The sequence below is a fragment of the Planococcus citri genome, chromosome 1, assembly GCF_950023065.1.
Source record: "Planococcus citri chromosome 1, ihPlaCitr1.1, whole genome shotgun sequence".
NCBI lineage: Eukaryota > Metazoa > Arthropoda > Insecta > Hemiptera > Pseudococcidae > Planococcus > Planococcus citri.
Genome location: NC_088677.1, coordinates 64,236,352 through 64,252,092, shown reverse-complemented (window position 1 = coordinate 64,252,092; position 15,741 = coordinate 64,236,352). Strand labels below are relative to the sequence as shown.

The 15,741-nt window shown below is 31.6% G+C and overlaps 1 protein-coding gene across 1 annotated transcript in view; it reads right to left on the bottom strand.

The window, feature by feature from the left end:
• Cbl (E3 ubiquitin-protein ligase CBL) overlaps window positions 1-15,741 on the bottom strand; it is a 142,140-nt gene that overhangs the window by 1,732 nt on the left and 124,667 nt on the right. The window contains exons 7-10 of the mRNA XM_065347038.1: window positions 3,146-3,217; window positions 2,947-3,029; window positions 2,722-2,804; window positions 2,333-2,536 (exon numbers count right to left, since the gene is read on the bottom strand). Of these exons, the coding sequence (XP_065203110.1) occupies window positions 2,333-2,536; window positions 2,722-2,804; window positions 2,947-3,029; window positions 3,146-3,217 (442 nt within the window). The remainder of the gene's footprint in view (window positions 1-2,332; window positions 2,537-2,721; window positions 2,805-2,946; window positions 3,030-3,145; window positions 3,218-15,741) is intronic.

Below are 15,741 nucleotides of genomic sequence, written 5' to 3'. Positions count from 1 at the left end.
TTTTTTAGCAATTTTCGCAAATAACTGAACTTTTTTTGCAGTTAGGCTGTTTGAGCCGAAACAGTACCTACTTTTTGACAATTTTGGCAAAAAACAGTTTGTTTTGAGTTTTGACAATGAGCAAAAAAATCAACTTTCGAGGCAGTAGTTCTTGCGTATTTTGGTCAAAAAAATTTTCTTGGCAATTCCGATAACAAGATGAATTTTTGCAAAACATTGTATTTTTTAGCAATCTGAGAAAAAAATTTGATTTTTTTGACAATTTTCGCAAATAACTGGACTTTTTTAGCAGTTTGTGCAAAAACAGCACTTTTTGATAATTTTGCCAAAAAGCAGCTATTTTTGACAAATGGGCATAAAATGAACTTTTGAGCCTGCATATTTTGGCTTTGACAAAAAAAAATTCTTGGCGATTCCAGCAAAAAGATAAATTTTGGCAAGAAATTGGTCTTTTTTGGCAATTTGGGCAAAAAACAAGAGTTCTTAACGAACAATCATTTCTAAATTCTGAGTGACAAGTGATAAAACATTGGCCAAAAAAAAAAACTTTTGAAGCAATTTTGATAAAGAGTGGGACTTTTTTGCAATTTGTGTAAAAAACAGGACTTTTTTTGACGATTTAAGCAAAAACAAAACTTACAATCTTGGTAAAAAAAAAAAAATAGTCCTTTCTGACAACTTTACTAAGTAGCAAAAAATAGGACTTCTCTAGGCAAATAAAATGGGAATTTTTTTGCAATTTGTGGAAAAAACGAGAGTTTTTGACAATTTTGGTAGAAAAGCAATTATTCTTTTTGACAATTTTGGCAAAACATAATAATATTATGACTTCTGAGAAAACTTTGGCAAAACACTACTTTTTATCAGGTTTTTGTACGATTATTGCATTTGGAAAAAAACAAGAATTTTTATCACAATTTCAGTAAAAAAATAGTTCTTGATAATTTTTTTAAAAAACAGGGCTTTTATCAGACTGACAAAAAAATAGCAGGTAGTTCTTGATATTTTTGGCAAAAAATAGGATGTTTTTTGTTTGGAAATTTCGGTTTAAAAAAAAACAAATATCCATACTTATTTGGGTACTTTGGCAATAAAATAGATTTTTTTGGGAATGAAAAAAAAACAGAAGTTTCCTAAAAATTTATGTTTGACTAAAAACAAGACTTTTGAAGAATTTATGGTAAAAAAAATCAGGACCTTTTTTGGCAATTATGAGAAAAATTTGGACGCAAAACAACGTGAAGTGTTTGGCAATTATGAATAAAAAACACAACTTTTTGTTGGCAATTTTGGGTTTGGCAATAATTAACTTAGATTTTTTGGCAATGTACTTAAGCAAAAAATAAAAACAAGAGTTTCTGAAAACTTTGAATTTAACAACAACAAAAAAATAGGACTTTTGATGGTTATTTAAAGCAAAAAATCGGGACTTCTTCGTCATTTATGAGAAAAATTATGATCATTTCATATTTATTTTGTTTTGGTGAAAAAGGAAGACTTTCTCAACAATTTTGGAAAATAATTAGTAGGAAGATATTTACTTGTAGAAAATTTTTAAAAGAGTAGAACTTTTTGTCAATTCTACAAAAAAGTGGAACTTCTAAATAATTTGGTCATTCTGGCAAAAAAAAAAAACGAAATTAAAACTTCTGGAATCTAGGTACTTGTTTAATTTTGACAGAAAAAGGGCATGTTGGCAATTCTGAAAAGAACTTGAGTTTTCTAATAAGTAATTTTAGAAACTGACAATTTAGCCAAAAGTGAACTTTCGTGAATCCAGGTAAAAAAAAGTAGAACTTGTGGATCACTTTGGCAAAAAAAAAAAAAAGAAAAAAAAAGAGGACTGTTCTGACAGTTTTTTAAGCACATCAAAAAAAGACCTCTAGATAATTTTATCAAATTTGGAACAAAACAAAAATTTTTCTGCATTCATGACAAGCAATTAAGAATGGAAAATAGGTAGGTCTAGGTACTCACCAATATAGCTTTTTTTTGGCAATTAATACAAAAATTAGGACTTTCTGAATTCTTTGGTAAAAAAGCAAAGACTTCCAAGACTATTAGCAGCAGGATAAGCAGCACTGTTAAGTATTTTAAGGTGCCTTTCACCTGAACGTTGTTCTGAGAACTCATGTTGAAACAAATTTTTAAATCGAAGATTCGGTTTCTTCCTTCTTAGAAAGATCGTAGTCTTATGAATCAGAAACTCAGATACACTTTCAACAATGGCTGTCCTATTGTTATATCCATTATTTTGTAAATTCGGATATTCACCGAAAAGAATCAGTTCTTCAAAAAGAACAATTAATTAAATGTAGGTAAGTATAAGTACCTGGAATAATAGAAGCATTTTCGTAATCAGTCGTAAATCTCAATTGATCGTAAGACGGCGGAATAATATCATTGGTGGGTTGCGCCGGAGGCGAAAGTTGCGGTAAAGTGTGAGCTTTAGATAAAGAATTAATAAAAGGGGAATGGACAGACGGGCACGATTGATGTCGATCTAAAGTACTTTGCTCATCGGCGCATTTCTGATCTGTAATTCATATTATAATACACATAAAATAGGTAGATAGGTTTTATCAGTTAATTGAATTAGTATACAGATAGTATCTAAATTACACGCTATAAGCTAATATACGTCATCGTCGTAACTCGTAGTAAGGAACAGAACAAAGCAAAAGCAGGAAGTAATCTCTACGTATAATACGAATACCATACCATGCGATATCCTCGACACCGCATCTTCACTCAATGGAATCGGCGGAGCGTCTTCTAATGGAACTGTTAATTGATTTCGAACGCTGTTATCAAATTAAAATTTAATTTAATCAACTACACGATGAGCAAATTCACGCGCAGATATTCGTATAAAACTTATAATGTCGTCTGCCGTAATAAGCCTATATAGAAGATGCCTATACTTAGATAATAAACTCAACTCACTTATTCCTTTGAGCTACTGGAGGATTCTTGCGGCGAAAAAAATGCGGAGATGTGCTGGGCGATATCCTAGGACTTCTGCTCTCCTGCGAGTGGAATTTTAAATAAATTGCACGTTATAGTCAGATAAAGATAAAGCGGAGGCGTAAGTCTATAAGTACACGAGAGAGAGAGAAAGAGCTCTACTCTCTCGTTAACTTACTTGGAAACCGAGCTCAGATCTAGGTGAAAGAGATAAAGCGCTTAATGAATTGCTTAATCCGGATATCAATTCCTGTAACAAAAACATATACGTACGCCATGTTTATTCAACAAATCTCTATCATCAAAATGTGTTTTCTTTAATGTACCATATATGAATTATTAATTTAATCCTTTGCCTCCTTATTTCAAACACGCGTCTACCGATAATGTATTTTCATCTCTTCTCAACTCAACGTGAATGTGTAAAAATCACACACAAGCTTCGCGTTGAATTTATCAGCTCTCACGCATATCTAAGGTAGAGTAGAGATACTCGTCGTCTATGTATCTTAGAGGGAACCCACGCAAAGCTGAATACAAAATGTCGAAAATGTACTATGTATTACGTAGATATATAAAGTAGGTTTACGTATCGTAAAGGTATCTTATGACGTAGCTTTTTTGCTCGAAAGCGTCGATTCTTTTAGAATGCTAGGTAGGTATAATTTATCAAAGGCGTTACTTTGCATATTTCATTGTTTTACACGATTGTTTAGAAGCTACCGCGTTAATCATTCCTGCGATAGGTTTATACCTACGTATCCCTTTTTCTCATCGTGCAATCTCTATTGGTGGTAAGTATGCATTGGCTTAATTCCAAAATTACAACCCTATCGTTTTTCTCAGTGATGTAAACTGTTTCTAGAGTTTTATTGATGTATCGAGGTTTGATCATTTTTAATACTACATACAAATGGTTCTGGATGGAAATGTGTTTTTTTAGATTTTCGGCGAATTTTTTAAAAATCTTTGGGGAAAAATGAAAAAAAGTCAAAATGTCACGAAATTTACAAAAAAAAACTCAAATTTGGGATATAACCTATTTTCAATCCGCTAAATCGACTGAGATAAGTTTCGAGCCATTTTGAGCAGTTCTGGAGCCTTCAGCAAATTTTTGATACTTGAAATTTCGACAAAATTTTACCAAATGAAATTGGAAAATCGAAATTCAGGAGATGGTTTCAAGTCGTTTTGGAACCTTCGGATAGTTTTGGAAATTCCAGTTTTCCAAAAAAAAAAGGCCATAAAAACTGTCCAAATCAACTTCACTGCTTTTTCAGCGTTTAATGTACAAAAAAAATCAATTCAATTTATATTCTATTTTTGACATTCCGAGTCGATTTCAGGTACCTAGTTGAAGCCGTTTTGAAGACTTCCGCAATATTTTGAAAATTCGTCGAAATTTCAAAATTTCAAAAAACAAAAACAACAGGAAAAAACGTCATAAAATATGCCGATATCAACTTACGAATAATTTTTGATGATTTCTGCTTTGTGATTTCTAAATCAAATTTTCTGCCATGTCGTGATTTAGAATTTCATTTTTTAAATTCAGTTTGAATTTTCTTCGTGATTTCAAATGAAGTTTTTCGAGGATGATCTGGGTGGTTTAATTCGGTTTTTTTTTTTGAGATTTCAAGTTTTTTTCTGCAGTATGTAGATAATTTTTGATGAATGGTGGTGTACCAGAACTCAATTTTATTCAACTTATTTTTGGTTGTACCCCATCTACGGCCTCCAACAAATTTTTTGCACTTTTACCAATTGGTGGAGGTTCTGGGAGCCATGGGTGAGGTCAATTTGAAAAACTACGGATATATTCGTGTTCAGCGATATCGAAAACATACTATTTCATGTGTCACACGATTGAAACCATTTTTTGTTAGGTTACCCCCATTAAAGAGGTGCTGGGGGCCGTGGATGGGTCCAATCAAAAATCTGACGCCATATTCGTATTCAGCGTCACCAAAAACATACTATTTGATGTGTCGCACGAAAAAAACCCTATTTTGAACTTTTACCCCATTTGGGGAGGTGCTGAGGGCCGTGGATGGGGTCCAATCAAAAATCTAACGTCATATTCGTGTTCAGCGTCACCAAAAACATACAGTTCGATATATCACATGCCCCAGATTTTTTTCGGAAGTTTTGCCCCAAAATGGGGGGTGGGGGTGCTCCCCCTCCATCAAAAGATCCCATCTCGAAACTTAAATATTTCGAAAAAGCATCAAAAGGTACATCTATGGAAATTTTTTCAGAATTTTAAATGGTAGCTCCCACTTACAGTGCCATTTTTAAATTTGAACTTTCAATTTGAAAGCTCAACTTTCGAATTTTGAAAATTTCAAAATGCTTAAAAAGTTCAAAATTTATTATCCTTTCGAACTGTGAAACTAGTTTTGATCAAAACATCATAGTTTTGGAGGAATTCGCTGCTGAAGTTGAGTAAGGTGGAGTGGGGTAGTTGCAAAAATGGGGTAATTTCAAAATTGTGACCTCGTGCAAAAAAATGTCAATTTTCTGGTTGTGCCAACTAGGGCATGTCGAAGTAACAACGTTTACCGACATGAAAAAACTGTCGATCTATCTGGAATTTTCACGATTTAGGGTCATGAAGGATTTACGTAAGTTTAAGGTAAGATATCGCAATTTGAATTTTTTTTTATTTTGGCCGTAAATTGCGTTTTTGCAACTACCCCAGAAAAAATCGACTTGGGGTAATTGCAAAAACGATTTTTTATTTCATTTTTGCAGTTACCACATAAATTTTTTGCCCTAAATAACTTGAAAATGGTTCGAAATTACAAAAAAAAATAAACTTCCACGGTCACATAATGAGTTACACGTCAGAGAAGTGATTAACAGTTTTACTGAATTTTAAAATTGTTGCTCCTTTTCAATGTTTTACTAATAGGCTATATTTGACGAAAAATGTATTTCTATGACGAGTTTTTTACATAAAAAACATCAGAAATGATCAATAGTTGATTTTTTGTTCATTTTAGCGAGTTTTAAAAAAATAATTTTTCAACATTTTTTCACTCCCCTAAAAATTTTTTTGGGAAGCGGAAAAGTTATCGAATTTTTTACCAAATCAAAACCACAAATACATCAAAAGTTAGCAAATGACACGTAGAACACACTACACAGTGAGCATGTTGAAAATTCAAAAAAATAAAAAAATATCGCCTACTTTTGCATTTACCCCAAAGTCGATTTTCAAATTTTAAAATTGCAATTTTTCTCCACGATTTTTGGACCAAATTGTACCAAAATTTTACCATCGATAGAGAACCCCCTGAAGTATAAGTGGTACAAATTTCAGCTTCATCCGTGTAATAGTCTTTTCACAGCGCCCTCTCAAAGTGTCACACTCTACCTTAACTCGAGACAATGTGAAAATAAAGTAAGCCTCCTCACCCGCCCCCCGAGGGGGATGGGAACCAAACTGATGGCGAGTTTCTTACTTACTGGGTGGGTAGATATTGTAAAAAAAATTTGAGCGAAATCGAAAGACATGACTCAAAAACGTTGGTCGAATTGACATGGAATGACCCAGCACAAATTGACACCAATGTCAGTACAAGATGAGTGAGAAGTTGATGTCAAAACTGATTATCGTCTCCCATTTATCTTGCTCGCCTCGACATAATAGCGACATTGATGCCAATTTTTCGAGCCTAACAGTGGCCAAATTTGCTTAAAAATATGGTAAATAGTGGCCAAATCTCTGTTATCTCATTTTAAAAAGGAGTACCTAATCCTAGAAATCTCTATCGAATTATAAAAATTTTTTAGAGAAAAAAAACTGAGTAAGTGGATATTTTTTTTCTGAGTTCCTAATCACTCGACCATCACAACAGGTACATTAAAAGGTATTAAAATTATATACATGCTCTTTTTGTTTTCAGACTTGAAAATTTTTTCAGTTTTGTGAGATAATGTGTTGTTGTCCAAGTGTTGTCTTTGAACCCCATGTTTAAAACATCGTGTGTTTTTTTAGAAAATTAGAGTTGAAAAAAAACACATTTAAAACTAATTTTAAAAAACAAAACAAAAAACAAAAAATCGTTTAAAAGTTTATTTCAACTTCAATTTTCTATTAAAAAAAACACTTTTTTAAAAAGTGAAATTGAATGAACTGTATTTTTAAATTTCTATTTTTCTTCCTGTACTTTTTTTAGACAAATTTTGTCGACCATCGACATTTCCATCTACATAACGATTTTGGAAAACATAATTTCAAATTTTCTTTCTGATCGTAAATTTCAAGTTAGAATAAATAATACCTTATCACAAGTATATGAAATTCAAAATGGTGTTCCACAAGGCTCTGTATTGAGTACAACTCTTTTTATTCTCCTTATTGATAGTATTCATAGCATTATCCCTCCCCCAATGTCACTAAGATTATTTGCAGATGATATGAACATCTCCCTATGTTTCAAAGACTTACAAATAGCACAGCTCTTTATCCAAGAAACCCTTGATAAAATTCAAGAATGGGCAGATTCAAATAGTCTCTCATTCTCACAGTCTAAAACCCATTGCATTCTTTTTTCTAGAAAAAACAAAATTGAACTTCCTTCCCTAACTCTCAAAGGTAAAAAACTTGAATTCAAATCAAATACATACAAAATTCCTTGGATTGATTTTCGATTGCAAGCTCAAATGGACACCTCACTTTTTATCCATTAAACAGAACTTAATGAAAACCCTAAATCTATTGAAAGTGATTAAAAATCCAAAATATAACCCTTCAAGATCCCTTTTACTTCAGTTATATAGATCTCTAATTAGAAGCAAAATAGAATATGGCTGTCCAGCCTATATCAGTGCATCAGATAAAAACCTATCAATCCTTAAAGTAATACAAAATGCTTCCTTACGCCTATGTATTGGAGCATTACCATCCTCTCCTATAGACAGCATCTACTGTGAAGCTAGTGAACCTTCTCCAAACTTCAGGAATTTCTATATTACTAATAAATTCATTGTATCAGCAACAAAAAATCCAACAAACCCAGTCAGAACTTTAATCAAAAAACAAATTCAAAATATTTCAAACCATTCTGAAAATCACTCCTGTATTCTCCAAAATTCTTTAGGAAATTACCATGTAAACCTATTAGACCTCAATTCCGAGTACAATAAATTTCCTCCCTGGGAATTAATTTTACCAGAATTCAATCTATCCTTATACCAATACAAAAAAAAATGAGTACCCATCTGGTTTCATCAAAGAAAAATATACTGAGATCATAGCAGAATATCATGAATTTATTTTATGCTTCACAGATGGTTCTAAAAATGAGTTTGAATATGCAAGCTATGCTGTTTCTATTGATGGTAAAATTACCAACTTCACAGCTCATAAATATTCTTCAATTTTCAATTTAGAAGTTTCTGCTATACTCCATTGCCTACAAAAGATCTCTACTTCAAAAAGCCCTAACAAAAAATTCCTGATTCAGTCGGGCTCACTCTCTGCTCTTTTATCAATTCAAAACAAATTTTCTGAACATCAACTTGTTCATAAGATCCATCAAATCATCTATAAACTTCAGTCTACTGACAAAATTATTAAATTTATATTTGTCCCAAGTCATGTATAGGCATTGAAGGAAATCAGGCAGTAAATGAATCAGCTAAAACAGCTGTTACCCCCTCTAAAATTTTCTCTGTGATCCATGATGATGTTATTAACATTCTAAAAATCATCCAAAACTCCAATTGGCAAAACCTATGGAACTCAAAAACAAATCACAAACTATTTACCCACAAAAAATCAATCCTTCCTTGGAAGCACCTTAGTCACCTAAATAGATCAGAAGAAATTATAATCACCCGCCTCCGAATTGGTCATACCAAATTAACCCACAGCTATTTGTACACCAAAGCTCCTAAACCCACCTGTCAATTCTGCAATTCTGAAATAATCTCCACTCAACACAAACCCCTCGAAACTGGGCGTAAAAATCCTGGCAATTATATAAGTATACACGCCCAGTATAAAAAAAAATGTCAAAAAAAAAAAAAATTTAAAAATGATTTCAATTTTTGCTTAAGTTATTGTGAATAACTTACTCTCATTGACCTTTTTTAGGACAAAAGTTTGAATTTTTTCACCCATGTAAAATCGTGTTGATACTTATGTCAATCTTGACTGACAATCTCATCAGTGCTACGTGGACCTGAATTAAAAATCAAATTCTAATAACAATGCATCAAAATCACCACAAAACACTCTAATAAAAATTACTACAAAAGTAGTAGTCGAAATGACCATTGAAAAAATGCACTAAAAATACCTAATCGCCAGAAAATTCATTTTGAATCGCTACAAAAAAAAATTCATTCGAGATTATCAAAAAATTTGAAATCAACACGTAAGTATTCTAAATCATCTGAAAATTTACCTTAGAAAATTAAGTACAATGGGCTTCAAAATTTTAGTTATGTACCTACTACCTACATACTTCTGAAGTAAACAAATTTTTGAATGAGAATAACCCACCAATAACCCTCACTAAATAAGCAATCACAAAAATTCATTATCAACCTTATAACAGCCTTTGAGATAGAAAGAAATACAAAACGTGTAGACACAATAGGGCCAAAAAATATTTAAAAAATGAAATTTCAACAAAAGAAATGTTCTAAAATCTCATTACATAGTAGTACAAGAATTCTTATCAAAATGAAATCTCCACAAAATACATGCACATGACAATAGTCATTAATTTTAATTTATTGATAAAATACAAATAGCCAGGATGAATATTTGAAAACAATGAGTTGTAAAAATGTTTTATCAAAGTTATTGTTATCTTTCCTATTATTCAATTTTGAAACACAATTGATAATTAAAATTTTAAAATTTCATCAATAGTGTTATCACCCACCTACGTGTAAAAATTTGGAGAAAATCAGTCTACTCCCCTAAGAGCACATTGAAGCCAAAGAATTTTTCAACGTACAGACTGAAAGTACGGCCTAATAGCTCGCTACGCACACTAAAAAAATCCAGACATTTTCCCCATCACATAATAATCTATACGTATTACACGTACTCAAGACCTGAAGCGAATAAACCACGATGACATCGGATACCCCTACATCAATCATTTATTTATTAAAAACATCACCCTTTGCCAGAGAAAATAGAAATTTCGTTTTTAAAAAAAATGGCGTCTACACGGCGGCAATAAATTTTTACAAGAAGAAATAAAGCCATCGTGAACGAACAAACACAAGGGAATACGTCGAGTAAAATAGCATAACACAACCAAAAACGCCAACAGTATACCGGACCTTGTATTTTTTTTTTTTTTTTTTTTTTTTTTTGAAAACTTGGCGTTTTAGGTTCATAAGCTGGGATTACAAAACCTTAAAACCCGTCAATTCAACTGTTGTACTATGTAACTTATGAACTTTCGATGAATTCTTTCCTTTCCTTTCGCCATAGAAAAATAAGTACCTCTGTATACAGATTCAAACTCTTTGTAAGCCGCCTACTCGTGTACAAGAAAATCTCGCAGAATTACTCTCTAGATAAGATACAAAATAACTTACAAGTGCCCAGGCTCTCGAAAGTCGTTATAGGATATTGCAAAAGGAAACGCGAGCCAGTTTTATGATGGCATGTATACGTAGGTCTCGCTGCTTCTTGCTACTTTGGATTTACCATTTAAAATTTAACCTTCCTATTTACCATTTAGCTTTAGATGGGTTTTTATTTATAAAGAAATGCGAAATGCTTTTAAATAAATACCTACTCTATCTCGTTTTTATCTCAGATAACAAATGCAATTAGGTAAGTATCGTGAATTTCAGGCCTTTGAAGTACGAGGATAGGTATGCCTGAATTTTTTCCATACCTGTTTCAACTTTGAAATTCTTTTAGAGAGCAATTTGCGTGGAAATAATTTGCGAACTTTTCATACTAAGTGAAAGGAGGTACGGAGGAGGTCTGATTTTCGGATTCATTTGCCTAACGAAAGAGAAATTTTTGAAGAATATTATGATCCTTTTTTTCGCAGGTATTTTTAAATTATGTACTTGATTTATTAAAATTTGATCTCATTTTAAAAAGCGTGAAAACATACCTTAAAACTCAAATTATTGAATAATAAGTACTTAGAACTCAAAAAGTGGTAAAGAAAACTGAAGAAAATCGTCCATGAATAAACAATACTATCAGCTATTCGCTGATTGTAAAAGAGTTTTTGTTTTGTTTTTTTTTTTTTTTTGTAAGTTTGAATACAGCTAAAAGCAAGAAATTTACAGAGTAAAGTAAAAATAAAAAATGAGAATTTTTCAATAAATCAAAATCACCACGAAATGAATAATAAATTAAATAAAATTAATGAAGAGATTCAAAATTTCACAATCACCTTTGATCTTTTTTTTAAATACCTACTTTTCAAGTGCAGATATTTCTATTTGGGTACTTTTTACATTTTTCAACTTTCAAGTTACCTATTTATTAATTTAAAAAACTATTCGGTATTCGAAATTTGACATAAAACATGTTGAATGAATAATTATTGGCGAAAAAATATCATTCAAATAGGTAAATAATAAAAACATATTATTAATCTAATTCCAAAATTATAAAATCTCTCATCTGGCAATGATAAACACTAATCACAGATTCGTCTCTCCAAAATACTGTTCACCGATTGGCTACAAAACAATCAATCATTCTCAATAATTTTCATAAATTTTGAGTGTTTTAGTGTTTTTTATTGTTTCAATTTTCAATTTCTTTGAGTCAGTTATGCTGTTTTTTGAATGTTTTTTGCACTTATCGCGATTTTACAGACGCCAAAAGCCAAAACCATCAAGTGGTCCAATTCAAGATCGCTGAGTTCGAATCCGGGCGTCCATTTGAAGTGTTCTAGTCGCTCCAATATCAAAACCCGGTTTCTTTTTGCCGAAAAATTCGATTTTCTCGAAAATTACGAAACGATAAGCTCAATTTGGACGTCATTTTTGTTCTGAACGACTTTAAATTAGGTTTTCAGGGAACGTCATACGGAATGCTATTTTTGGAGAAAAATTCCAAGCCCAATTTTAAGCTTTGAAATGAGAGATGATATTAAACGTCGAACATTCTGAGATAAGTAAAAATTACACATTTTCATAACAAAAATTGACTGGATTTTCAGAATCAGCAGTTTCCAGAAGAACGGCTCACTGACTGTGAGAAAAATCTGACACCGGAAATGAATTCACTGTGTCGACCTCCTCCCCTCTCCTAGTCGAAATTTTGACCGGATTCGTGACAAAAAAGGGTTTCCCAAATGAAAAATTGCCCTTTACGTTTTTTTGATTTTTATCAGTTTTCAAAAAAATCTGGGAAGTACATATAAAAGGTCTTCTTGGACTGATTTGAAATCGCTGAATCCGAATCTGATGTCTACAGGGTTGTACAAAAACGTGTTTTAAAAAAACAAAAGAAACTTTTTTTTTTAACATTTTTTTTTGTTTTAAAGTTTTTTCTTGCTTAAAACTATAAAATTTGTTTTAAACACAAATTTAGTTGTTTTGGATTCAGCTTTTTAAATATCCGTAATCCAGTCATCAATTTTTAAGAGATGTGTTCTTTTTACACGGATTTTGGCAGATTTTCGAGGATCTGGATTTTGGCAGATTTAGAATCTACGAGAATCTGCCTGGGTGGCAGCTTTTGAAAATGGATTTTGGATTTTACTTTGAAAAAGAAGGCTCGAGGTTTTGAAAAATTGGTAAATGTAATCTCAAAAGTGTTGGAAAAAAGAGATTTAAAAAAATGTCCAAAATCCAGATTCTCGAAAATCTGTCAAAATCCGTGTAAAAAGAACACATCTAAGATATGTCGTCATAAAATTGCTGTACCTAAGGCTCAAGAAATATCAAAAAATTTGAATCAAAATAACAAATTAGTCTAAAACAAGCCATCAGCTAATCGCTGATTACAAGAGAGTTTTTGCCTGAACTGCCCCAACTTAAGAACAAGGGTTTGAATTTATACAATTAATAAGCATACCAACAATTGTGGCACTTAGAGAACTTTTACATCGACATTCTACAGATTCAGTATGAACTTCAATATTTTAAAATTTTTATGTTTGTTGAGAAACGTACACGATGAAACCAATCAAGATATACAATCACTGATTGGATTATAGCTGAAATACTAATCACTGATTGGATAAAAACGTATTGACGACGACGAAAAAATTGATTACATAAGAGTTTTTTCGTGCTGCGCGCAAAAACTCTAAAAAGTACAGAGAGAAAAATGAAAGTCTAAAAATAATCACAGTTCATTTAATTCCCCTTTTTTTCTACGAGAATCTGAAAAAGTGTTTTTACTTTTTTTTTCAGAAAATTGGAGATGCGAAAAAAACACGTTTGAAACAACAAAAAAACCGTTTCAAACGTTTTTTGTTTTTTTTTTTAACAAGGTTTTTTTAAAAAAAATTGTTTTAAACATGTCTATTTGGAGTACTGATCACATTTTTTTCTCGAAAAATTCAATTTTCTTGAAAGTTACAAACCCATGTCTCAATTTTTACGTCATTTTCCTCCTCAACGACCTCGAATTAGTCAGAAAACGTAGTGAAACACGCCATTCTTGAATCTTGAATACAATTCTTATTCGTCTCAATTTGAAGCCCCAAAATGAGCTTCTAGCTCGTATTTCTGGAAGAGAGGTTCAAACATTCTGAGGGAAAATAAACATCAAAAATTGTTAAAATAGCAAAACTGACTGAAAGATTTTGAAAAATGAAAATGAATCTTCAAATTGAACTACCTAATAATACTCTATTGAAATTTGATAAAATTGTTGAAAAACTGATTGAATTTATTAAAATCTCATTTCAAAAAAATTACTGTGAAAAATAACTGAATCCAATAAGCGTAAAGCTTCCTTTATAGTGGCCATGGAATTTTTCTACAGAAAAGTCAAATGTGTAGATTCAAATGGAAGCATTTATACTGGCTGTGGAATTTTATCAATTTTCTATGGAAAAGTCAAAATTTTTCAACTTTTCCATAGAAAAGTGATGAATGAGATGAAGATTGAAAAGTTTTTATCAAAGTGAATAATCATCAGAATTTATCAGAAATGTTATTATTTTACAAGTTTAGAGGTTCAAAAGTGCATAAAATTGAGTTTGAAAAAATTCCACGATTTTCTGTAGAAATTTTCTATTACCAGCTTATTGCCACTATAAAGGAAGCTTTAAATATCATCAAATTAAGATTAGGCTTCCTTGAAACTGACGAAAAATCCTAAAACTATGAAAGAATTGATGGAGTAAGTAGGTTCTTCGTTCATGCCTTTTTTTTTTTTTTTTTTTGAAAAATAAAATTGTAAATTTTTTAATTAGATTTTTGAAAATACTTTTCAAAAACTTTCTTTTCAATCGAATTTTTTGACAATTTTTTGGAAGCTTGATTTAATTTCATATTTTGATAGATTAACAATATTTCAATGCATTTTGGATATAAATGTACCGATTCAAACACATTGTTCAAAATGGAGTTTGAACCAAATTTCAACTTCCCGATTTATTGTATAAAATTCTGTGGAAATTTAAGCCTCCAAATATTTTTTTTAAGCTCCAGACCTGCTCAGAAAAGCTCAAAACCTTTTCCAATCGATTGAAAAGGCTCAAAAATAGAATGCTCAATTTGCTCACTAAATCATAGTTTTCCAACTCAATTAAGAAAAATTAAGATATTTTTTTGGCTATTTGATCATTAAAAAAAAAAATAATAATAAACAACGATCATCATTCCAGATCTAAGTACCTACCTAGAGTAATTATAGGTAAAGGGGAAAAGGTACAACTTGAGACTCCACACGAATCGAGAATTAGGTTAGGTAAGTTCTCTTGGGTGGGGGTAGTAATCAAATTATTCAAATCAGTCAGACGTCGAGTCAAAGTAAAACTATACAACACTCAACGTTCTCTAAATCATGTCCTTACAAGGGCTGACGAATGAAATTAATTTGTTCCAAGACTAATAAATTACACAATTCACGCGATTCAACAAACGAAAAAGCGATTATACTTATGGTTAAGTTCATGCATTTGCATACCTAATGAAAAAAAAACTCCATGCGATCATAAAAAGAAATAAAAAAGAAATACTTACTTTACACCGGTTGATTTTCAACTTGTCATCGAAACCGACCATTGAAATCATGCAAATTTTCTTTCGTACCTAATAATACTGTAAACTACAACTAAGTAAATTGATATCCGGGGGGGGGGGGAGAATTGCGCTACGAAATTAAATTCCAATAAAATGCTACAGCTCGGTAGGTACCTAATTTACTCGTAGCATGCAATTTTTATTTTTTACTTATCCAGGTTAAGTAATCAAAAAACTATAAGAACTTCCGTCGCCCAAGTACACGTAAAGTCGTTTAAAATTAATAAATAATTATCGTTTTGGAGAACAACGCGCAAACTTACCTAATCCTTTGAAGTTGTGAGTATTTTCAAGCGTAAACTTCGACTTAGTTACTACGAATAGTTAGAGAGTTACTTATGAAGAGATCCACTCGAGCGGTGAATGTTTGAAAACTTGAACGAAAAAACAGATTTTTAATCGTCGTACGACGAAAGATTTCTTTGAAATTCTGGTTACCCTAGTTAACCACCTACAACCTACCCTTGTATAAGCTGTAGAATTCAAGAAAGCCAAATACGTACAAGTACCTACACGAAACATTCTTCATCTCGTTAGATAAACGTCATTATTTTTTCA